Source organism: Callionymus lyra, chromosome 3 (assembly GCF_982586985.1).
Source record: "Callionymus lyra chromosome 3, fCalLyr1.hap1.1, whole genome shotgun sequence".
Lineage (NCBI taxonomy): Eukaryota > Metazoa > Chordata > Actinopteri > Syngnathiformes > Callionymidae > Callionymus > Callionymus lyra.
The window spans coordinates 40,502,223-40,529,333 of record NC_141820.1 but is presented as its reverse complement, the minus strand read 5'-3'; the positions used below and the strand labels follow the sequence as shown (position 1 = coordinate 40,529,333).

Genomic DNA, 27,111 nt, shown 5'->3' with positions numbered 1-27,111 from the left:
CAACTGAATTTCCACAGTCCACTCTTATTGTTTCCAGGGTTCAGATGGATAAGAAAAAAAATAATTTAAGTGATTTTCATAGATCACAGACCTAAATTTCTGTCCATGTGGTTTTGACAGAATTAACTTATGTGGCTCACAGTGAATAGAGAACCAAAGTGTCTACATTGTATTCAGAGCATTTTATTTCACAGCAACTACATCTGTATTTTCAGAATCATGTTGAAGATGTCACATGTTTGACAACATCTTAACAAGTTTTGTGATATCAAAAACACACCAGACACAGGAGCACTGAGTAGCACAACAAATATTTTCTCCATGTTCCAACGGTAGTGGTAGTAAGCTGCACAGGGTTCCCTGGTGTTATTTCCAGGCACTCTGGTTTCTTTCCATAGTCTGAGACAAACAGAGGTAATTTTTGACTCTGAGCTGTCTATAGGAGTGTGTAGTTGGGGTTCTGTGACTGGATACGTGTCAAAGGTGCCCCCCATAGAGATCTTGTAAAAGGGAATAAACAAATAAAAGCAATGAATAAAAATGCCTGTTCATGTGGCAACAACTACGATAACAGCTCACATAAACTCTCTTCAGATGCGAGGGGACAAAAAACGTCAAACAAAGATGTAGACGCAGAGCAGCATCACTGCCAGGGGAAATATCAGACAGCAATGTTAACATTTGAAGACTAATGATTGAGAAAAAAACAGAAACAACTATCAGTAAACTGTTTCTAATGTTGTGGACATTTAAGGATCACTGTTAGTTATATGGTACCTCCATCCATTCCCTGGGGGTCCCGCAGAAGACTTTGTATATTAGTGTGAATAGATGTGGCCAGACACATCCACCAACCTAAATTAAATCTTGAATTAGCTAAACAATTGCCCTTGCGTTTTAATTATCAAATTTTTAGCTTTAAGGCAAGTGCCAAGTACAGAATCTTAGCCATAAACAAAATCCTGACCCTGACCTCTTTTCTGGAGAGGTGTGACATTAAAGGCTAGGGTATTTTACCCTTTTATGAAGCATTACTGTAGCCCCTGACTTACCCTCTAATGATAACATCCAAGGCAACAACGATTGTCTTTCATTCTGACTTTTTTTCCCCGAAAGTATCCCATTTTTGTTATCAATTTATTTCTATATGACTGATAACATTTAAATCATACTCTAGTCCTAATGTATGGACTAACTCCTGGACTTTAGAGATACCCTTGATATCGGTTATTTTCTTAAAGTGGCGTTTAAGCCTGATGCAGACAGAGGGAAAGAGAGAATCAGCAGGAAGGGTCTTAATGAGGAAAGCAATGTTGTTAAATTCTTCATCAAAACTAATCACTTGGTCAACATGGCAGCACATAAAGATCTCCTGCACCCGGTGTGTCTTGAAACTCATGTGGCCGATGCAGAAACATGTTTTGTTGTCCAAAGCTCTCTTGCACTTACAATATGGCCAATGTCATCGTCTGCTATATTTGTTGACGAGTTAAACCCACAAAGCCCAGTCTTTCAAAGTCAGCAAGTGAGAAAGCAGTCTCTAGTCAGAGCTGCTCTTCATTTCAAGAGTCTTGAAGAGTCCCAGAAAATATATTTCCAGAGGTGAGCGGTGATCTACTGAGAAGTCTGTATTTACAAGAGGGGTCCTCCGTGTTCGTCTTCAATCGTCCTGTTTCATTTACCTGCAAGAAGAAAACATGTTATCCTTCAGTATTGAGTATTTTATTCAAACAGTAACAACTAAACTTTAGTAGAAGATGAAGAAGGAGGCCGCCCACACTCACTGACCAGTCAAAGAAAACATCTAATGCATAATTCAACAACAGAGAATATTTACACTCGGGATTGTGTGGAATTTAAAGTCAAATGTGTTTGTTGGGAGCAACCAGAACTCTGAATTATTAGTAACTTTTGCAATAACCTTTAAGTTTAGTGTTTCAAAGCAGTCATAAATTTGCTGAAAAAAATGCAGAGGAATTTTCTGACGTGTTTTCTTGTGCTTGTCATGGACTAACTGCTAATATAGAATTTTGAAACAAAATGTTACCCAATTTAAGAAATGTTTGGAAATTCATCAATACAATTCGTTGAAGTGAAGTTATCAAGTCCTTTTCCTACATTGTAAGTTTACCTGTATATCTTGAATGCATGAGAGACCATCATTCTCTTCACGTGTCAGTAGCAAGAAAAGGCGTTTTTAAAAGTTGTGAAGATTGCCGACAGGCCCAAGTAGACCACATTTGCACCTCATTGATATAAAATTGCCTGTCATGGCAGAAAATTGAAAAACATATCGATCTAACATTTTTGTCAGCTGGAAAGAGAAAAAGGGTCTGGCAGACTCATTCGGTTCCAATATCAAAACCGGAGCAGCATGGCAGCAGCAGGCCTATCAATCATTTCACAGAAAAGGCGCGATTCGTCAAGCTATTAACATGTCAAGTCAGGTGACTCCTCAAATTCAGGATGTTTGTCAAAGCAGGAGGGAATAAATTCTCATCATAGAGTCGTTCATATTCCAAGCTGCTGCCGTGGTTGATCTAATTTTGGAGGTTCTAATTTGACAATAATTCGACAACCAATAGACGAAGCATAGTCTTCTCAGTTGGAGAGTCTTTTCGAAGATTTCTAACTTTAGCTAAAATGGTTGAAATTATAGAGAGATTGACTCAGACTTCGATTGCTGCCATGTCCTTATTGGCAGATGAATGTTCAGTTCAGAAGAAACATTTACATTTGGAACCAGCTGTTAACAGATTTCCAAACATCAGTACTGGAAGCAGCAAATCAAGCTGGGGAAATATCACACAGTCTTGGAACATTAGCAATGGCTCCCTCATGGCTGTGTTCTCTTACTCCTGATCAGGGGCAAGCACATTTTTTGTGCGTAAAACCCCTGAGGCCATAGGTTCTTCTGATCGGGCTTCTTCAAACTGGAGCAGAAGAGGAACAACCCATTTTCAACGGGGTCTTCATAGCAATGGATGATGACATCACAGGTATCGTGAGCTACATCCACAGCAAAATTAAACATGTAATGAAAATCTTCATTTATATTTAAAATTGATCATAATCTGAACATCATAATTTTGGTCTGCAGCCAGAGAGACATCCCATAGATCAGCAAGCAAGCTGGATGAGGAGGGATTGGAACTAGCAGTCTGTCGCCATGGAGTGCTCCTTTTGTGCCCTCATGTACAGGGGAGAGATCTTTGCTTATTCCTCGTACCTGCAAAAGAAACACTAGTATGTTTTTTGTTTTGTTTTTGCATGGAAGTGACCTGCAAGAACTGCCCAGAACTCCAGACCTGCTTGACATCAAACCTTCCTCTCAAGCCCATGACTTCAAATGTGAAGTAAGCATAGTTATCATAAACCTTCAGCACATCCCATCATGTAAATAATCCTAAAAGCAATTCTATGTTTTTTTCTAGGTGAGATTGAATGCTGCATGTCAAAAGCAGGTGAGATTGTTACATCATACACACTTTCGTAATAAAAATAGCCATGTTTGGTATTAATAATTAATATTTTTCTTATGACACACTGACATGCTGACGCTTATGGTCATGGGTAGAATCAGCAAAAAGATTTCCTGGGCTCTGATGTTGGAAACACTTGGTCGTGCCCGTCAAAGTGGTACATATACCAGACTGCAGAGTCTTTATCAATAGATTTTAAACTTCAAATGATCATAATCATACCACTTTATTAAAATGTATGTTGTACCACAATGTTTTCCAGGTTCTGTTGACTAGAGTAAAAACTTAATTCTAAAATGTGGCCTTTTTGGTGAGTGGGTTCAGAAACATGTTGCTCAAAATTAAAGGCTTCAGTCAAAGTTAAAAGTTCTTTAGCAGAGCAAGATGTGATGCATCAACATGAAGATTAATGTCTCCAAGAATAAGATTCAAGATTTTTTATTTTGTCCCTGTGGGGCAATTGGTTTTGCAGCATTTAAGACAAACACAGTGACGCACAACCATACAACAAAAGATAAATAAAATATATACATGTATATATAAAATTAAATATAAAAGCATATACTAAAATACTGGATTCCAGAACAGATTCCATTTGTATAGTTGAAGATAAAAATTCACTTAAATCCTTCAAGAAGACTGAAACACAATAGAAAAGTCTTGTGGAACCAACCAAGATCATCTGAGACTCATCAGAAGTGAATTCTTTGGTCTGAATAACTTTGCATGAACAACTATCTCTATTAACAGCCAAACCACCCTCAAGACGACAGGGACAGGGCAGAGCAGCCAGCAGGACAAAGTTCGTTAAGATGAATAAACTCTTCCTCTCTCTGCCAATCCAACTTTTCTCTTGTGAAGAGACATGTATCGTTGATGAAGTCACTGAGGCTGTGACACCAGAGCATGCCCCATAAACCTTGGAAAGTCTGAATAAACTTGTTGGTAAATTGGTGATTCCACTCCGCATTTTGGTCAGCCTCATTCCCGGACCTCACAGAAACACGCTAACTAGTGATGGGTCCGGCAACATTGATGCGTCGACGCATGGGTCGAGCTCAGAGAGCAACACCCGAGGCGGTGCGCGTATCGCTTTAAGAAAGTCTGGTGACCAGTAACCGGACTGCATCGCCAAACTGTGTTTAAAAGGAAGCGCATCTGTCAGCAGAAACAGTAAAAAACAATAAAATATAGGTTTCCACCATGTGGGACCACCTTGATCTGGTCTCAGAAAATAAGGTATTTGTTTTAATTTTCGTGTCGTATCGTCCTGTTCCTCTCAAAGTTTTCCCTTGGTCAGTTTTCATTCAAATTCATTCATTCACTCAATTCACTCATGTGTTGAATCTGTTCGACAGAATTGTTGTATTTGAATAAATCCACCACCTCAATGTGAGGCACTATCGCGCCAGGCACGAAAATTAAGTCCCGCAAACATCCAGGATGAACTCAGGTATACAGACACTGCACAAAACATTCAAGATTGCTTCATTCATAATTCATTTATGTTACTTTATTGTCTCATTTTAACCATCAAGCTTCTAGGAAGCAGGTGCTGGATGAGGCTCTGCTGAAATTCATCCTGAAGGACTGAAGAAGCAGTTTCTTTTTTTGAATAAAAATTTGTAAAACCCCTCAAAAAACATGTGCACAAGCATCCTCATTCACAACACATTCACAACACAACTCCACTCACCATGGTCCCAAATTTTCTCGGGCTTCAGATTCAGATGACTGACTGATTTGATTTTGCACAGTAACAAATAAAGGTCCTAATCCACCTAGATGTCACATACATACTTCAAGTGCATCTCATCTTTGTTTGCCATCTTTTCTTAAAGACAAGTCTCAGAGTATTAACATGTGATCATCATAAAAAGTTCAAGTTTGACAAAGTACAGGCCTTTGTGAGCACAGGGAGGTTTCTGCTTTATATTGTCTTGTTGCTGAAAGGAAGAGGTGGTAAAGCAAGATATCTGACCCCTTACTGCTTCATACAGATTTGGAAACGTAAGAAACTTGTTTCTCTGGCTGAGTTCAAAGGTTCCTTGAGAAATCCCCCGAGAGCTGCAGAAGCTTTGAACAGCTTGTTGTTGTCGTACACTTTTCTTCCCTTCATGATGCCAGGCTGCATTTTCACAATATCTTGGAGGATGCGTGCAAAACATTGAAGAAAGACACATTTACCTGGAAGGGCCTGATGAAGTTACCAAAGTTGGTCTCTGTCGGCTGATATCTGCAAGAGAGGATATATAGAAACAGTTAACTTTTTCAGTTCAACAAAAAAAAAAAATTGTCATATACTAATAGTTAATAGCTACTATTGTCAATATTATTTTGAAAACCTCAGGCCTATTGTACAAATGTAGGATTAAGACATCCAGGAGAAGTAAGGAAGTTGGGTTTGATGAATCTAAAACAATGCAAATGCAACACACGGCTTCCTCAACTAGACCCCGCAATTGATCACAGATTCACTGATACATTATGGCAATAAGGGCAACAAGACATCCTTTAGAAGCCTATGAAGTACTCAAAGACAAAATTAAAACGGGAAACATTGCTTAATTCAAACAATTTTCTATTTGTCTCATGCTTCTAAACTCACTTTTAAGCTATAGGAAGAAAAAAAAAATGTTCATGGCTTGATGGGCTAGGACAGGGGTGTCAAACTGGTCCAGAAAAGGGCCAGGGTGGTGTAGGTTTTTGTTCCAACCAGTCAAGCATACATGAGTTAACCAATCAGGTGTCGGCTTAAACAAGCAACACCTGACAGACAATTAATTGATTACTGTCTTCAGACGCCTGATTGGTTCAACTCTATGTGCTTGACTGGTTGGATCCAAAACCTACATAACCCTGGCCCTTTTCTGGACCAGTTCATCACCCCTGGGCTAGGAGTATGACCCTTGCTCTTGGTGTGTGAGGTCTTGGGTTCAAATCCCAGAGGTGATGATTTTTGTCTCTTGCACTATCTAGAGATAGGCTTTCAGTGCCTGAACCATTGAGTGTTTGCCGTGACATGTGATATAATTGTGGCCTGTGCTGTCCTCCACCATGTGGCCTGCATGAAGAAGAAATGCGCCCCCTACAGTGCTATCACTGATAGACTGGGTCAATGCTGCCGTCTTCCCGTATGAAGACAGTGGTTGGCTGGTCTGAGACCAGTATGTTTTGATTATTTTTGTTAAGTTGACTTTAAGTTGAGAACTTAAGCTAAATATGTCCTGCAAAGGCAAATGAATGTGTTATTTTCACTGATTTGATTGAGTTGTTAGTACTCATTGTATACAGGCCTATATGGAGGCTCCTGCATCTTTGTCTGTTCATTTCTTATTCCACTGTGGGAGTTCAGTTTTGAAAGGCAAACAGTTTGTCACAAATCTGTGTTTTTTTTAGCTTTGGTTTATCCATATAAAGCAACATCATTTTACTCTTCGCGTATCTATATGGTTTGTGTATAGTCTGTGGAAAAGTGTAAATGACAAAATCGAAGATTATCAGTTATCTAAAATGATGTAAATTAATGATCGCACATATTTTAATAATTACAGAGGGTCTAGTTCAGGGGTGGGGAACCTGGTCCTCAAAGAGCCGCAGTGAGTGCAGGTTTTTGTTCCAACCGTTCAAGAGGACACATTTTCACCAATCAGGTGTCTTAGGAGGTGTCTTTTAGGACCAGGTTCCCCACCCCTGGTCTAGTTGAATGTTTTAGAGTGTGAAGTGTGCAGTGTAATAAATATTAATTGATTCGTGGTGACTTCTGACTGAGATAAAGGATGAAATCATATAGATCCTGGAACTTAGCCTGGTCTGGAGCAGGCTAGCTCCACAGAATAAATCTCCATGGTAACTGATGTCAAAACATATCCCACGTTCCTCTATCCCGCTTTGTGCATCATGATCATAGATAAGTTGAGCCAGGATAACCAAGATAGCCTGACTTAATCCCTTATCCTACTTTTGTGCAATAGGCCATGGGTCCCCAACATAGTGGAATATAAATTAGTACAAAGCCCACGAGCAAGGCGATCTCTTTGTGAACTCCATGACTCCAACAAATACCTTACTTGACATTCAAATAAGACTCTGGCCATGAGAAAGAAGAAAAATCATTTTGGGGTCCCGACGAGTCCCTGAATCGATAGCTGCAGGCTCCAGACCCCAGCAGGTGTGGTGTGGGCACTTTAAATAATTGAGGAGGGAGGCAGGACTGAAGGCAGCTCCCATCATAACCCAACAAAGGAGAGCAGTGTCGTGTGACAAAGTTAAAAGCAAGTAATTGGAGTGCGTGATTGCCAGTTTCGGTGCTCAAAGTGTCTGGAAAGTGCTAAGGAGACACGGCAGCTTATTGATCACAAGCTCCCATAGGTGGAGGAGCAACTGGTGACCGCAAACATATTGGACAGCAACAGCAGCGCCACCTTTGTGACTTTGGTGTGGTAGTAAGGCTTCGCAGGATCTTGCACTTACCTTAGTTGTTTTTATCTTGTTTCCTGTTGCACAGCTCCAGCCCTTCAGATCAGGCAGAACTTTGCACTCCTCTCCGTCGAGGCACGGATGCATCTGACACCACCACTTCTGCTCCACTATAGAGGCTAAAACACAGGGTCAACCATAATGAACAATATGTAAAATTAAAGAAAAAAGAAAATGAAAGTTTTGATCCCAATTTTTTTGAGCATCTTATTCTTGCAACAGTACAGTTCACATTTAGCTACAGTTGTCGTAGGAATGCATTTAATAAGTTTGTGGTGATGAAATCAGCTTTTTTATATATATATAAATCCACTAAAAAAACGTTCCCTCATTCATTTTTATTATAAACAGCGCCAGAAATGTTAAAATAATAATTAAACCAACTACTAAGAGACAAAACAAAACAAAAAACGAAATGAAATAATTAATTATAAGTAATACATTTACAGAGTATAATGTAATTTTCTTTACTGATGATAACAAAAAACAAACAACTTAATTATTATAATCCATCAACTAGTTTTATGAATATGACTTCCTGTAAGTGAATCTAATTGTTACATGCTTTGACCCTCAACTCATACTCTTATGCTCCCTTAACAACGCAACGGATAACAGCTGTGTACTAATCAACTCTAATGACAACCATATATGACTCTGAGTTCTTATTTCTTTATTTCCATGTTTATTGTGCCCATTTATTCGTCCCAAATCGCACACTTCTGTACTTACACTTATTATTTTAAGTGTACAAGTGCGTCCAGATGAACAGTGTGCGAAAATTTAGTGCCCAATGAGCACTCAACTGGACAGAAAAATTGAGTGTGGATCGATGAAAACTTTCCAAGCTTCACGGCTGACATCTTAAGCCCTATTTGCATGGGATAAGTATTACCTTGGGACCTCTGTGTTTTGTAAATGACGCCCTCTCCTCTGTGTTATTTTAAGTGCATTCGCACAGGATAAGCGAACAACAACGAACTCGATCAACTTCCCTTTAAAACCCTTCAAAATAAAACAGCGGAAGTAAATATCAACACGATGGCGAGTGCCTAGAAGTGCGTTAGTGTGGCACTTATGCCGCATTCAGAATTACAAACACAGACATACGGATTCGCACGGGACTAGTATTATCACCCACATATGGGATTAAAACTCAGACATTCTCCGTTATTATTACAAATTACCAGAGGTCCACAGGTAATACTTATCCCATGGGAATAGGGCTAGAGTGACGTAGGGGACGCTAAACGAAAGTTATGTCTTTAAAGCAGATTCCATTGTAAGTGTCTTAAGGAAACACTCATTTTACTACAAAACTACACAACAGTAATAACAAAATGAAACAGAGCCAAATAACTTGTTTTTGGCAAGTGTCAATGATAGGGTGCAATCAGCATAAAAAAGTAGTAGAAGAAGAATCTGTCGAGTAATTTCCTTTAATTTGATTTGAGTCAGTACTACCCTGTTGAGATTTGATCACTGCGCAATTAAGTGCACTGTCTTACAGTGTACTGTAGTGCAGTGCACTTAGAGAAGTGCGCAATTTGAGACACAGCAAAAAATGATGATTTTAAAGTTGTATTTACCCATAAATGTACTTGCCATCCCTATCTCCCTAAGGGAATCTATCCTTAAAGCCCTGACAAACGTACCCAAATACTCCCAAGAGGCCTATAATAAAAGCCCAGAGCATTAAGTAGAAAAAAAAGTATTATAGAGAAATATCAGAGAGAATAATTACTCATTTGAAATATTCCAAAAGACAATTAAATACAGTAAGAAAGTAAAAAAATCAGTAATTTTATTTTATTCATAATTTTATTTTAATCAAATATTTCCAATTTTCTACTTTTCAAGTAAATGTTAAAAATTCTTGCCGGAGGTTTATCATAAAAATGAGCGACACTGTGACAAAAGAGACGGAATCTATCCCAAGCCTCGGCAGCTGGTTTTTGTCCGAAAATAATAGAATAAATAATCAAATGAATGATACACATAACGCCACTTAGCCAGTATTTAATGGCAAAAAGCTTGCACTGCTAATTTCCCTGCAGCTCCCACGGTAGCGCTCAGCACGACATCATTGAGATTCTGCACATTACGCAGGTCATTATCTACATTTCACGTCCCCTTCCTGCAGCATTAGTGTTCTTCCTAATGAAGAGGACGCTTATTATGACCTGCGCCACAGCCTCGCCCGACTAAATCGTGCAGAATGGACATTTTATAACATAAGGGAATCAATTTGTATCACACCGTCCGGGCTTCCTGCAGCTCAATGGAGTGAGAATGCACATCATGTCAATGGCGAGCAGATGGTAGTATCACTATAAAAAAAAACACAAGAGTGAAGGAAAAAAAATGGAAAAGTGAACATATGTGTGTGAAATTAAATTCCCTTAATAGTTCACAACTTGGCTCAAAACAGAAAACAAAAAAGGCAGCCAAAGTCATCCTTGTTGTTGTTATTTATGATCCAATGTCAATCGGACTTGGCGAGGTGGCGCCTGAGGGTGGATTCGATCTTTAAGCTGACCAGAAAGGTGGAAAATTTGTGCATAGAAAGGATTCATGCCACCAGGCCCAGGAATAAGTAGCGCTAACCAATTTAGCACTCAAAGCTACAACTATTGCGTTCTCACACTGAAAAGGAAATAATCCTTCAAATTTGATCATCTTAATCAAGATTTATGTAATTTAATGTCATTTTTACCTCGCAACTGTCGCTCATTGTGAATCACTGAGACCCATTTTCACTTCTCTTTTACAGTCTTATTTAAACAGTAAAATGTCACGAGACAACTCGTTTTTTTTTAACACTTAAAAAGGGAGTTCATAAAAATACAAATGTCATCTTTGGCCTTATCTCATTACTCCCCCAGCTGCCTCGATTCTGCTGTCGTAATCAAAATCTCAGCAAAAAGTTTGGAAAAAAGGCCATCAGCAAGAAAAAGTCGGCATGAAATATTTAGTCGCTGGATCGTACCATCTACACAGGACGGGGCGGCTCTGGTGGTGCCGGCCACTTGACCGGGGAAGCAGGAGCACTTGACAGTTTGAGAACGCTCTTCGATTTTGTTCTTGTTGCAGCAGCGGTGCAAAGCCACGACCTCACAGGTGCCCGTCCGGACTTGGTGGGCTGCAGAGAGGAGCAGAGAGAGGAGAGAAGTCAGTCTCAGCAGACGAGTTTCTTTCACCACCGCTAAGGTTTCAGAGACTTCACAGCTGTGCGGCGGCTCAGATGAGGGTTAAGAGAAGTCGCCATTCTGAGCCACTGATGTGCTGAGTCAGCTGCTGGAGAAAAAGACTTGTGTCTTTCTGACAGCTTTTGTGTTTCTACCACTGAGACAAAAGCGTGAGCTTGAGGATTTTACTGCCAAATTATCAGAATCAAATATTTGTGATGGTTTCCCTGACATCAAACCTTCAAATAATAATTTTCATCACTTCATTCAATGCCAAACGTCATGTTCATCACTCCAATCATACTGTTAGGACTAGGTCAAGACTGATCATGGAATAGGTCAAGAGTTAGACACTAAGACTTGTTAAAGGAAAACTCCAATGAGTTTGATAATGATAAAATGATTTATTCACTGACATCAACTCTTCTTCATTGTTACTTGATAAAACTTTATTTTATTTTATTATAATGCAGCAGAATCCTTTAAGTAGTCGGTAATGTCTCCAGTCTGAATGTGGGCTTATAAATATTAACACATGTGAAGGCAAGTGCCGTCTTTATTCCTTGTGATGTCTTATTCAATAGTAGAGCTGCTGAAGGGCATGTGTTTCACATAATTAATACACATTGCTTCTAATTCCTGTTTATGAGGAAAAGTCCTGCGTCTATCTACAGGCGAGCAAAGTCCTTTGGGCTTGTTCACAGTACGCCACCATGTAAGAGCATCTAATTTAACTATGTTGTGCTGCTAGTTTCCTTTTTACTTGAAATTGGATGATACTCGAATTGAAGAGAGTCTGCGTTGATTCATGACAAACAGACACATACTGATGAGAATAATAGATGTCAAAGATCCCTTTAAGAGACACTTAAATCAACACATAAGTTGCCCTTTAAATTGACTGACATAACCTAAGCGTAACTAGGAGTGTCAAAATATGAGCTCAATATTGATACTTCAAAATTTTTTTTTTTTAATCAATATTTTTTTTTTTTGACCAATTCAATTCATTCACTAAAGACTGATGACATTTAAATTCCATGAAAATCCAAATATCAATCCATTTCAATTGAATGTATTCCATAATAAACACATATTAAGGGTTTATGTTCTAATGTTGAAAAAAGACTGTTGTAGAACCAGGAAAATAAGGAAGGAAGGAAGCAGTGCTAGATAATATATTACATACTTTTTCATCTATGGATCAATCCCATACTAGGTTGTCACTTGTATCTTTTTTTCCCACATCCCTGGCTACTCATGGGATCCCACTCTTAATTAAAAGACAGATATGTTGTTTTAAATTAGAGTTTCCAAATAAAACACGGAGAAGCACCCTGCAATGACAGCTGACAATCACCAAACACCGCTCTGAGACCAAAGTCAAATATTACTGTGCATTTTTCTGCGTCAGGAAATGTAAACATAAGTCCTCTGGTTTGCAGGATTGAGGCGTGTGTTAGAGGGAGATAGGCTTTTGTCACTGAACAGCTTACTCTGTCCCAGTAAGCCGTCATAGCGTGACAGTGCAATTTGACAATTGCCAGATCACGAAAGCAAGAAATCCCCGACAGACGTGTTTGAAGACGTAAAAATACCCTCTGGCTGCCTCTGGTGAGTCCATGCTTTACAGAATAGTGGTAAGAAGGAGCAAGTCTTTGATAGTCCTCAGAGAGGGTGAGAAACCAGTTTTAAAAATGACCCAGGTGGAAGTGTGTAGTTTGACATCTGAAAATAACTTTTTCAACTAGATTATACATGTTCATTTATTCATACATGAGTAGAAGTTTCACCAAAGTAGAAGGTGTGCTCAGATTCACAGTGCTGCAGTATATGACAAAGCATTTTCTCACTGAAATTAAATATTCTCGTCATCACTGTTTTAACAAAATGTGTTGACTTGTTGGAGGTATGTCAGGAGAGGCCGCCTCCTGGACCTGCATAAACACCACGGCAGCACTCTCCGGTGACGCTTAAACATTGTTATCCTTGAAATCCTGCAGCTAAGATTGCTTAAAGAAGGAGAAGTGATAGGCCTTTTGACTCGCCGCGCTGCTGAAATTACTCAGTTTGAGCCGCTTTCATATGACGTCTCTAGAGACAGTGAGAAAACTGCAGATGATGCATACTTTAGATCTTCCACGCAGCTGTTGTGAATGATAATCACTGCTTTGCTTTTAAACACTACTGGCTTTGTGTGCAGAAAAAAATTCTACCTCCAAAAAAAAGGAATTAGGGTTTGATGATGAGCTCACCGAGTGCAATTCCCGCTGTACAAATAGAACTTAATGAGAAGGGTCGGCACGCAGCTCCAAGTATTAAAATGGATGGTTGTCAGGAGCGACAGGGAGCTGGGGATTTGTTTCGGATGAATTAAAAGATAGAAACATCGTATGCGCAGGAATGTTTAAGAACACACTACTGCAACTAAGACTTTTTTTTTGTTTTCGGGCAACACATGCGTCTTTTTTACTGCTGACATATTTTAATGGAGAAGTACAGTCCACATCCTGTTATAAAATAGGGTCTGAGCTTCAGTAAATCAAACATGAAGGTCATTTTTCTGCAGGATTCTTTAACTTCATTACGTTTTTTTATGGAAGTTCAAACAGTTCGAGGGGTCTTTTTCACAAAATCTGACCTTGGGCAAGCTAAGTGGTAAAGTGCCAATAAATTAAGTGACATCTTATCAAGCTATCAGAACCACACGCAGCCTTGCACACTATCAATTATAGACAAATAATACAGAACAAAGGTGATTCAAGGCATGTGCGAAAAGCATATCTGAAAAGTAACTGCAATTGAAACAATGCTGCATAATGAACAAAACATTGACATGTAATCTTGTAATTATAATCTTGACTGACATGAGAGCAGACGAAGCGAGTGAGTCACTTATTTCTGATGAAGAGCACAGGCTAACTTTAACAGGCATGCGAGAAAGCTGTCTGAAATGACCTGTGCATGTATTCACTGGGCACTGGATGAAATACTGCTCAGATGTCACCCATGAGTAGCACGCAACACAAATAATGTGCAAATTACACAGCAAATGCTCACGAGATGTTAATAAATTATCATATGGCATACATAATGAGAAAACGTGTTGTTCAACTGGCTCTTTTCAGAAAGCAAAAAACAAGTGATCATTTTATCAAAATCGATATAAGACCGAGGAACATTAACGAACAACAATGCTCAAGTGTGTCTTTATAAATCTAGCACGTAATCTAACAAGTGTGGAACATGTATGACGAGTCAAACATACAACACACGTTTATTAGCGCCTGATTAGTTGTGGAAGCTGTGAGTGCTCTGATCTGAGACACATGAGTAAACTTTAGAATGTCCTCAGGAGTCAGTCATGACTAAGAAACACAGATTTGTCATGTGGAAACCAGGACTGAACTTAAACACACAAACACATCTCGGAGAAGGCCCTTAACTATCACATGGTGAAGGTAAGTAAGTTTTATTTGTAAAGCGCCTTTCAGAGAACAGGGTCACAAAGCGCTTAAACAACAAAACAGTACACAGTTAAAAATACATACAAAATTAAAAACTTTAAAAGGCCAAAACAACACAATGACACATAAACACAAAATTTAAAGAAGGCCTGTACAAACAAAAAGGTCTTACGATGTCTCTTGAAGGAGTCAGTAGACTCCATAAAGCGTAGAGGGAGATCGTTCCAAAGCTTAGGAGCAACAGACTGGAAGGATTTCTCTCCTGAACTGTGTGTGTGGAACCATCAGTAGATTCTGATCCACAGACCTAAGAGCCCGAGCTGGGGTGTAAGGCTGGATCAGATCACCGATGTAAGGAGGAGCCTGACCATGAATAGCTCTGAAAGTAAGAACCAGAATTTTAAAATTGATCCTAAACAAAACTGGCAGCCAATGCAGAGTTTTAATGATCGATGTAGAGTTTTGTATTATTTTAAGGCAAGGCAGCTCCTTCTTGTTTAGACATGAAAATAAAATCGTGTTGTGACAACATTTTCCTAAGTTTCGAAAATGTTCTCGGTTGAAAGAAACAGTTTCTGGTAAGTAAGGACCTTGAGGGACTCCAAACAACAGATCCACTGATTCAGACATTATTTGATTGGCAGATACAATGAAACTGCCCCCAGAAAGGTATGATGAGAACCACTGTAACAAAGACTCTGACAGTCCCACTTCATCCCTCAGTGTTCTCAGCAGGATCTGGTGATAAACTGTGTCAAAGACTAAAGGACAGATCTAAAAGAACCAGAGCAGTGTATTTACCGGAATCAGCCGACATCATGATGTCACAGGACACTTTCAGTAAGGCTGTCTGCGTAGAGTGATGTTAGCGGAAACCAGACTGAAACTTCTCGTGGATGTTGCTCTGTTCCAGGAATAATGACTGCTCAGAGACCACTAAGATCTTGGACACAAGTGAGATTTTTGATGACAGTTTCTTTAAAGTAGCATCATATATATTTATAATATTATACTGGAGGAGAAAGAAATAACAAAGTCATTATTATAATAGAAAATAAAGTTTTACAAAATACTGAAACAATTAGAACAAAATTATAAATATATTAAAATCCAGGAGTGGTCGGTATATTACAAAGTGTAGTTTTGCTACTGCTAAAATGTATTTTAGTTTTCATATACATTGTATTTAAATATAACTCACGAAATGATGATTAACAAGTACTCACAAAAGATATTAAAGAGGAGAAGAAATAGAAAAAAACGATGTCCTAAAAGAAATAACTTTGTATTTACCGTTACAAAATCATTTTATCATTGCACAAACACAGTCAAACGGCCAAGCCAGTCCATTGGGGCCTTCTTTAGGACCAAAATCAAGAAGCAACGTTGATTTCTTGTGTCAGTTTCAGGACATCTAGTGTTTTCCGGCTATACTAACCTTTCTTATATTTATTAAAAGCCAATCTAAAATAAAAGAATATTCAAAAGCATTTAAGGGAAAACAAAAAATATAGATATACTAATTTCTAGGTGGTCAGAGTTGTTTGTTTAATATTCAGTGTTTCTGCTGGTGTAGGATTTAAATTGACATATGATGGAAAAATGTGATTCTTATATGTGCTTGTTTCCTCACTCAAACACTTGCAGCCTGTCCCAATTTTAGACAAGAAGAGTTTCTTGCCTTTCTGGGTGAAATGTTCAGGATTTATTTCATCCCTTGAATGATAACAGGTTTACAGCAACAGAAATAACACTCTGGGGAAATTAGGGGGCCGCCACAGTTATCGCAGAGAAATTGAAAGCATGCAAGATTATTCGGATGCACTTCCTGCTGAAATGATGAGTGCCTTGAGTGTGGATCTCTGCCTATCAATGCCTCGGCGCCCTCTGGAGCGCTGGAGTCTAATTGGTGGACAACAGAGGGGAGCAGGAGGAGTTGTGACCATGCTCCAAAACAGTTGGTTACATTGCAGACAACCAATTACCTGAGGTGGCAAATTGTTGGTAGTCTTTTGGATTGATGAATTGAGGGTCAAAACTGTAATGTTGCTGAGTCGCCATTATTGATCTCGCTGGGTATTCTTGTGACGACTTGACAACACTTAATGAGGGGAGGGAGGAAGACAGATAGGTAGACACATCCCATCACCATCTTCTGTTACCCCTGACCCTTTTTACCCTGGTCACTACTGCTCGATGAGATACAGGACACCCTTGCACTCTGGTTGAGGAACATCAAGACTCATTTAGATTTAGTTTGTCTATGTAAACGAAACCAGTCCTGGGACCAAATTCTGACAACTGCGGTGCGATACAAGTCAATGCGAACACAGCTCTTCCAGGTCCGGTACTTAATGCTGGACTCTGATATAACTAAAGATGGCTCTCTCACCTGAAGCTGCTTGACTTGGCAGGGTCATCTCCAGAACACTCATCACAAGCACCACAGCAAGTACGGCCCCTTTGCTTCTGACTGACGGGTATCGCTCACTCATCCTGAGAGAGAGAAGCAGCAGGTCAGTCTTCCATTAACTTTGGAACATTTTGGATCAGTCACTATTGTTTTACCATGTTCTACAACTATTTGACTGTTTGACTGACATTTAGGGACACTGCCCCCACCAACCAGTAGTGACAACATCATATGTGTATTGAAGATGGCAGGAAAAGCAAAGCAGCTCCACAAATTGTAAATAAAAAAAAGCCTCCTAACCTCAAAGCAGTATCACCAAAGTCAGGACCTGTAGCCATTTGTGGTCCGTGTTAAAATTGAATGACTTCAATAACAGTGAGAACATTATAGGCTACAGAAATTGTAGTCATTTAATTTGCATTAATGAAAAAGTGTCACAGAAAAAAAAGTCCAAAAAATGCTCACAAAAAATTAAATAAAAAAAAACTCGAAATAATAACATTTAAAAAAAAATAAAGAGGTGAAAAGGAAAATAAAAGGATGAATACAATTTCAAAGAATAATAAATGTGAAAAACTGAGCAAAAGTAAATTAATATACTATCTTGGGACCACTCCTGAACTACACCACTTCCCCTGTGTTCGCAGGTTGTAAGACCATTCTGAAGACCCTCTTATAACCCCTGTCCCTTTGTTCTCCTGCCAATCCAGCCTCTAATAAAGTGTTGAGGAAGTCATATAAACCATCCGGTCGGTCTTATCATCGACAGACAGCGATCGCCTTTCACCAGCGAAGCAGTAATTACTGGAAGCGGGGTGGTGTCATGTGGTGCGAGCGGGCAGCGTTACAAGCAGCGTTTACGCCTTATTTACAGTCTCCCCCTTCTTATCTGCCCTGCTCGTTGACATATGGATCGTCCAAACCTCGCTGGGATTCTCAAATGATTTATGTAATTAAGTTTATTTTGGAGAGGTGAATATGACCTTTCATTGGGATTTGTATTCATCCATGGAAGTCCCATGGGCCCTGGAGGCGAGCGAGGTGTATAATTAGAAGAAACCGGAAGTTGGTGTGTCTTGAGCTGAACCTCAGAAACTTTATGATCGAGTGAAACAAGAGAGAAAAACATCAGTGATCGATGCCATGACTTTGAGTCTCACAAATAAAGACATTTCTAGAACATTTGCGAGATTTGCCAGGATAAACAGTCGCAATACATCATAAGAAAAAACAACTTAATATTACAAGTATAATAAGAAGTTAAAGAAGGTTGAAATATCTGTTAACTAAAGGTTAACAAAGTCACTTTGAATTCAAACTTTCTTGAGTTTAACTCTGCTTAGCTAGCTATTTTTCAGTGTGTAATACAAAATTCATTCTATTCTCTTGAAATCATCAATGCTGTTTTACAACATGTAAAAGTAATCTGATTCCAAAATAAAAGCACTTTAAATCTTTGTGACCATCTTTTAGATCCTGTTCAAAAAGATAACAACTGTTTTTTGTAAATAAACAATCTACATGGAAAGCATTTAGGTTTAATGTTACATGTTTCTGATGTTATTTTTCTTGGGGAAACAAATGTGTTGAAATAATATTGAATAGTAAATAAATATTTTCAATGCAGTCGGTATTCAATTTCTGATACATCTTCTCTTTCTAAATTTTAAAATCATTTCATCTTCTCATCTTAACACAATTTTACTTCATGACTACAGATTTGTTTCTGGCGTTGTTTCTCAGGAAAGTCTCACTGTAAAGCTATAAATTGATAATATTGTTAGTAGTTAGTAACACTTAATTTCAAACACTGATTTTAAATGTTGGGAATTATATAAGTAATTAAAGATGATTTTTTTTTTCTAACAATAAAGATTTTATTATTTTGACACTAGCATTCTTACTGCCATTACACAGACTTGCTGCTGAAGTAAATTTCAACGCAGTGGTGCAAGGAAAGCATCTTCCTAAACAGACCTGGTATGCGGCATCGAGAAGGTGTTCTCCATGGATTGTAGCATTAACGTTCAACTTCAGGGAGGTAGATTTAGGCCCAGTTACGATTCTCAGTTTGAGCCCTAACACTAGCCCTACCCCTTCGCCATCCCTTAGGCCCTTCGCATTACCCTCCAATAAAAGTTTGAGATTTTGACCCGACCTACCCTCCGGTACGTCAGCAATAGTTGCCGCTGACGGATTATGACGTCAGCAGAAGCAACTGAGAACATGCCTGCAACAGCGGCTTTGCTCCTGGTTTTATATCTGCCTCTCTCTACAACAAGAAGCCGACCTATCCGAAGAAGAAGATATCATCGAAACACCAAAGTGCTGTTCGAAAATTTCACTGTATGTTTTTGCTTGAAAATAAGTTTTGTGTAACAGATCACCACGTGCTAACGATACCAGCGATGTTTGTGTTTCTTTGTTGCTGTTTTCTTAAAGTATGAAAACGGTAGTGAACTAAAGTTTGGAGATTATTGTAGCTGTGTTGATCGATGTATGTTGAGCTTTATGCACTTTTACGACTACGATCATGAGGGTAATGCTAAACGTGCTAGCAGTGGTCAATACAAGCAATCTATTTACGTGTTTCTTCGTTGTTGTTTTCTAAAAGAATGCAAACGGTAGAAAAATTAAATTTAGAGCTTATTGTGATGTAAATTGAGGTGTATGCATTTTTTAAGAGTGCATTTGCAAGCAACTGCAACAGTACTTGTAACAGTAACAATAGTCAATACAAGCCCTCCATTTACCCGTTTCTTTGTTTTGTTTTTCTGAAAGAATGAAATCAGTAGTAACTATGTTTACAGCGTATTGTAGCTGTGTTTCTCAATGGTTAATAGGTTTACCATCCCGCTTACATAAACCTGAAGTTATTTGAACATAGAAGCTTACTCAAACTATTATTTTTGAATGCCCATTTCTAATAGTGTGTGAAAATTCCTCCTCGGACTGGTTCTCTCTCAGTGTACTGCAGAACCAACTTCAACTTTCACACACTACGGTTATGGTTCAACTTGGAGGATGAGCTACAGCAGGATTTTTGCCAAGTGTTTGTTTTATTAAAAATGTTTATATTTTAACATTTGTATTTGTATTAATTGTACCAATATATAAATATTAACATTTAATAGAATGTAAATATGTAATTAAAAATGACAACACTAGAAAATGTAAAACTAAATCTTTTATTTAAACAAGAAGAAAGTCCAGCACTGGATTTTTTTCCTTCTTTTTGCTGGCGAGGGTGTTGCTGGGCTTAAAGCTGGGGACCCTGGGAGACCCGTGACAGAATCGGCGCCGGACGTGCTGGGATCCGGTTTGGGGGATTCTGCATCATCCTGGAGAACATGGCAACAAAAACATTATAATCCAGACATTCAAATAATGTAGAAATTATCAATGGTGTTGCTTTTGTGAGTGTTGTGTGGTAAACTGTTAAGACAAGTGTTGTCTTAACACATACATAAATACAGATGATTCACATAAATGACTTGGCTTTAATGAAATACACATGCAAGATTATTCGCAACAACAACTAGCATCTTCACTGTTACTCTTAAAAGTGTATTAGCATGGAATATCGTCAAAAATAATGCTTAATTAGCCTCAAATTAAAAAAAAAAAATGTATGTGCAAGAAATAATACTTTTCACATGAAATACACGAACAACTAGCATCTTCACTGTTACTCTTAAAAGTTCATTAGCATGGAATATCGTCGAAAACAATGCTTAATTAGTCTTGAATTAAACATCGTTTTTATGTGCAAGAAATAATACTTTTAACATGAAATACAGAAACAACTAGCATATTCACTGTTACTCTTAAAAGTTTATTAGCATGGAATATCGGCAAATATAATGCATACTGACGAGTTTATGAACAGTCACTAGCTAACGGTAGCATCTTCACAGTGTGTTAATATTTTATCAGCATGGAATATCAGCAAAAAAAATGCTTTCACATGAATTTTATGAAGACACATCAGTTTTAAAGCGACAATACTCACATTTGTGTACTGCAACGCTTGCCTGGCTTGCCATTGTTTTCCACACACCTTTAGAATGGCTACCTGGCGCTTTGTTTAAAGACTCCCACTTCACAGAGTTTAAAATTCCCTTTGCAACATTTGCTGAGAACATATACACACACTGTAGTTAAGTCCAAAACAACTCTACATAGTCTTGTTTTTGCATTTTGAAGTTAGTACTTTATAAACACAGTCTGACATCCCGGCAAAAGAGAGGTTACAAGAGTGAAGCCCATTATGACGTATTAAGGGCATCACTCCTCCTCCAGCTAGCTATAATCACACCTGTTGTTTATACTGTTTCAAGTCCATTTTCTAATGTAAATATTTCAACCCATTAGTTGCACTTTAATCACAGTATGTTTTCTTATATCCATAAAGATATTTTTTTAATGTTTTTTTTTTGGTTGTCATTTTTTTTTTATTTTCTTTACAAAATTCCAATACCAATATATATACTTTTTTTAAATTCACTACTAAATTTCATTTAACATTTTTTATACATACAATTAAACAAATATATTGTTTTTTAATCTTAATTAAAGTGGCACAACATAAAATCATTTTTTAGTTTGTATTCCCTGTGATGATGGTTTAATTTTTAACAATTTGGTTGGGGAAGATAAAACCAGAAAATTACACAAAAAAGAGCCTTCATCTGGTTTTGTAAATACTGTATATTATTATATTAAACATTATTTGTGTTGACTTAAACACATGATATATGACTATACAATGATATAATTCAATTCAATTCATATTTAAAGTGTCTTATCATAACAAAGTTATCTCAAGACACTATACAGTTGAAGTAAGACTATAGTGGAGAAAGGAAAAACAGATCCCAGCAATTCAACAATGAGCAATAAGTGAAACACTGTGCAGTGAACTATATATATAATGTTAACTCCAACTCTCTAAATATAGGATATTATACACAAATTTATTGTTTGCTGCCACTCGTGTGAATTGACATCCATATGTAGATTGTATATAAAAAAGAAAAGCAAGTTTTTAAAAAAAGTGAAAGAGAAAGTTTTCAGAAGTAACTGTCTTGGTTTGTCTCGTTCACAGGGTCGCTTTGTAAGCAAAACTGTAATGTGCACAGTTGATTGCCAAAAGCGTGAATCATGAAGAAGTCTGGAAGATCTTAGATGAAAAATTGACAGTAATACACAGAGATTTCAGTGAAATGAGTAATTATCCGCCACTAGTTTGTTTTTCTTGCCAGCATAGCAAGAGTTTTTTTTCTGTGTCTTCGCTGCGAGCTGCACTTGAGGCCACTTTTGAATGCAAATGAAGACTTTTATTGAGGAATAATGTTTATTTCTCTCACCACTGCCACCTCACTAATTCTCTGTGTGTGCTGAGATTTATTCAGAGATTGGACTTTTATCCCTTTGTTATGAGTTGGCTCTGTTGTTGCTTGTGTAAGCCTGCGGTGTAGATCATCGGATTCCTTTCTAGAGCACAAAGTGTATATGTTTCAAAGTCAATGGAGCGATACATTCTGGTGTTTGACCAAAAACTGTGATCATCATCATATTGTCCTGCCTCACTTGACTCAAGGAAAGATACTATACTACAAAAGATGATCAACACATTAGCATCAAGCTCGGAGAACACTTCTGTTTGGTTACCACAGTGAAACAGTGGGTAGAACCAGAGCCAAGCACAGTTTTTCCACAGGCTCAAATGAGTCTCTGTTCTAACACTAGGTGGCGTTATGAATGAAGCAAGTTGGATAGCTCACTATGACTCGAATCAAGCCTTGATACAGCAATAGAGGTGACACATCATCAAAGTAACGCTGGTTCAAGGCCCTCTATAAGTCATGGAAGTTTGTTTTCCGGCCTTAATCCCATTCAAGATGAGAGGGTACAGCGAGAGTGAAACACTTACTACAACTGCTGGTTCCTTTTTTTTTTATAGCATCTATTGTCTCGCAATGTGTGTCCTAAAGTTGAGAAGGTCAATCTTGTGTTGTGGAAGTGCGTCATATTTGCCTTCTGTCAACGCCTTGTTCCTGTTGAGAGTTTAGTATACGTGTTCAGTTTAGATTCGCTGTTACAATAAACCAAGAGACTCTGTGATGCCTCGTGCATTTGGTGTGACATAGACAAAGAGTCCCTCAGCTGTGCATTTATCTATTCTTTTTCTCCATGATTCCCTTCAGTAGATTCATCTACGACTCAACAGGCCTACACAAAAGTAAGGTCCTAACAGGCTATGACTTCAAACAACATGTATAACAAACAAAATGTGACTGTTGCAAAAGCACACAGATGTGGTTAGGGCTAGTGGAGTCAGAACTGCGTACAGGCAGCAAAGATGAAGTAGGATGTTCAGGGCAAAGAAGTTGTCAAGCGTGAGTAACACCACTAGGATCGACCCAGCTATGTTTGCTGTCTGCGGTGGCACCACTGGAACTCCCTCTTTCTCAGGTGACAGAAGTGAAACCAAGAAATCATGAGATTCATTACTGAGTCCACGTTTGACATTTTCCACAAAATCATATCCCTGCCAGTCAACACCTGGATCATTGCAACACCAGGTGTCCAAGTGTTTCCTAGAAGCCTTCAGCTTTTGTCTCTCCACTTTATCATCGAGACCTGTGACATCAATATGCAACTATTGATCTCTAATTAGGGTTTTTCCCCCTGCTGGGCAATAATTGAGGAAAAGGTTTTTACAGGGCAAAAGTTCACTTTGACTTTAATTCTTTGGACAGAGAAATAACGACAAACGTGTCGGCAAAACAATGGGAAGGAACATGACAACATTTTCTGAAGATTCCTGGATTAAGCTGATGAAACGTTATTGTGAAGGGAAGTGTATGAATGAATAAAGAGCAAATAGACAACTATAAATTAGTAAATTCACCGGACACGCTTTACTTGTATGACTCATTTCCCGCCTGAACAATCCTACACGGTTTAAAACTTGGGAAAAACTGGGCCTCCAAGGATCATTGATTAAAGAAAAAAGGGAATAATCACAAAAGAACATGAGCATTCCACAATATAATTTATTTACAATTCTCCACAGTGGACCATAATGCAAATTAAACTTTATTTTAATCACTAGTGACTCCAAGATCGGCATCAACTAATTAAAAATTAGCACCTCTATAATCACACTACCACTGTCACGAAGCGGTCGCTGTGGGACCCCGGCAACATGAACATCAATGGAATAGACAAGAGTCAGGAATCTTACTTTTCCCTAAAAATATATCAAAGGAAGGTCAAGTTTTAGCAGATGCCTTTCATAGGAACATATAATATTGCTCTAAAATACTGATGTAAAAGCATATCTGGTTTAAAAGATAGAAACGTGAGCCATTACCGCTCATCTGAGCCTCTGACAGATTCACATTTTATGTATACTTATCCTGGCTGACCCTGAGTGGAGACTTTTCTAATCGCAATATTTTTGGTTTACAGGTTGTTTTTCTGCCAGATGTCTTTCATATCAAGAGCTTCGAAAGACAGAGACTTTGATCACAAAACTTGATTCTTTCATCTATTTATTGTGGCTTATTCACACAGGAGATAGGAATTTAAATTAGCTACTTTGAGTGAGAGGCAGTGAACACCCTGGAAAAGCAGCCCACAGGTAGATATACTGTAGACTGACAACCACTCACACATACAGATTATTTAGTCAGCTCTTTTTTCCCTCCACAGATTGAAAACCAAAGCTGGATTTGAACCGGTCTTGCTATAAAGTTGCAGCAATAACCACTACTCAACCATTCTACAACATAGAAACATGAACGACTATTGTTTCTACATTAGCCCAGTCACCTTGCTTCATCAGGACATACAAAGTCAATAATAAATCTGATGAAATCATTTTAAAATTCTAAATCAGCCATGGCAACATGGTATCAGATAAATTGTCTAAGACTTGTGTAAGAGAAGCATGTCAAACACCGAAACATAAATTCTCTAACCACTTTAGCTGCTTGTGATAAACTCTTGTTGTTCTGCTCCATAAATATCTGGACTATTAATGAGCTTAAGCAGAAGCAGACTTATATGCTTTACATTCACACCAGTAATCATTTCAAAAGATTCAATTTGCTGTTTTTTGCCTTCTAAAGAACAGCGTGCACCAGGCGTGCGTGTAATCCTCTGGTGCAATGATTGAAGTGTGGACGTGTTCCCGTGGCGGGATTGGACGGAGGGATTACCCCACATATCCCCAACTCCATCTTTAATGAGGAGCATTCACCTTGGATGACTGTAGAGGTTCCAAAAACTGATGTTCTTTATGTTCCAAATGGTGCCATTAATTGACCACTCATTCTGGGCACCCTAAGACTATACACCCTTTATAGAAGTTCAACCACTAACCTCTATATTGACTTATACTGTACCTCTAAATCTCGGAACCGCTTCTAGATATGTTGTTGTTATATAGCATCATTATATTTTGTGAATTTTAAATAAATAATTTAAGTCTGATAAAAAAAAAAATTAAGTAAGGGGGATCCATTTTTATAATCATCCTCTGGTCTTTATAGGTTAATGTTTGGTTTTGATTACAGAGATAAACAACATTTGACACTAGTGGCTGTATTATATATCTATAGCTATATTAATTGGCTTTTAAGCTTCTATTCCCTAGATTCTTCAATTTCAATGGTGGTCATTTGACCTATTTGTAAGTAAGTAAGTAAAGGTTATTTGTAAAGAGCTTTCTAGACCAGGTCTGTTTGCTTCTAGCTATGGCAATGAATAACGACATCTCTTACCAAAATCAGCCAGAAAGGAATGGTTTGTGTTTCCTACCTTCTTTCCATACAAAAGTGTCTACGGTAGCCCTTGTATGGCTTCCATAAATACATATGCAGTGGTGGAGGTTGTTCACCTTGACCCAGAGGTAACACAAGGGATAATTATTCATCCCACATCATCTTATTTCAAATCACTTAGCTACTGTATATTCCATTTTCCCATTTACCAATACACACACAAACACAATCATTTATTCCAAGACTTTAAGTGCAATTTCATGCTGCGTTTTTTAAGGTTCAGCTCCTGAAACACAACAGAGATGTTCTGCAGTAAAGACCCAAGCCGAATTTTGCAACACAAGTATCATTTTCTCATCAACCTCTTAACCATACTGAATTGAGAAACATATTCCTTCCGACTCTACTTTTATTAAGCTTTTAACGCTTCTGTTAGATCTGTGAGATGAGAAGTGTTCTAAAGTATGTAATTTGTCAATCTGTCCTTTTTTAGATATTGCTGCCAAAAGAATCATGACGATGCTGAAAGAGCTACATATGGAGGTTAAGCAAATGTCACGGGACATTCAAATGATTAAAAAACGAAATTGCTAAATCAACTATCAATACTCCTGGAGCTGGTAGTGAACTGCAGGGAGAAAAGCCGTTTTTACCGGTGTTCTTCCCCCACCAACAGCAGTTTGATGAGGCTGAAGCTGCACTGAAGGAGGAACAAGTCTGTAAAAAGATAGTCAATCATATTTACAGTAACTTATTTTCTTAAATTCATTGTCATCTACATGGCTATGCATATAACAAACTTTACATTGAATCTCTTATCTGCTTTGCTTACCCGTCTGTCATTGGTTATAGGGACTCCTACAACTCCTCCTTACATCAGTGATCTGATCCAGCCTTACACCCAAGCTTAGTCTCTTAGGTCTTTGGATCAGAATCTACTGATGCTTCCGCGCACACGGTTCAGGACCAGAGGAGAGAAATCTTTTCAGGCTGTTGCTCCTAAGCTTTGGAACGATCTTCCTCTCTCTCTGCGCTTGATAGAGTCTACTGACTCCTTCAAGAAACATCTTAAGACATTCTTATTTGTACAGGCTTTTCCCTGATTTTCTGGGACTCCTGTGTTTGTCCTATGTGCCCTTTTATAGTATCTAGTTTTAACTGAAAATTGTTTTTGATTGTTAAAGCGCTTTACAAATAACTATTACTTACCTACTTACTTACTTAAACAGGATAATAAGTAGACTGATATATCTGTTATTTAAAGATGGAGATAACAATTATTCAGCT

At 38.2% G+C, this 27,111-nt stretch overlaps 1 protein-coding gene across 1 annotated transcript in view; it reads right to left on the bottom strand.

Moving 5' to 3' along the window:
* Positions 1-253: 253 nt before the first annotated feature.
* LOC148084989 (chemokine-like protein TAFA-2) overlaps positions 254-27,111 on the bottom strand; it is a 66,536-nt gene continuing 39,678 nt past the window's right edge. Inside the window, exons 2-6 of the mRNA XM_087786033.1 lie at positions 17,009-17,112; positions 10,951-11,103; positions 7,956-8,080; positions 5,670-5,718; positions 254-1,682 (exon numbers count right to left, since the gene is read on the bottom strand). Of these exons, the coding sequence (XP_087642159.1) occupies positions 5,689-5,718; positions 7,956-8,080; positions 10,951-11,103; positions 17,009-17,111 (411 nt within the window). The 5' untranslated portion in view covers position 17,112 and the 3' untranslated portion in view covers positions 254-1,682; positions 5,670-5,688. The remainder of the gene's footprint in view (positions 1,683-5,669; positions 5,719-7,955; positions 8,081-10,950; positions 11,104-17,008; positions 17,113-27,111) is intronic.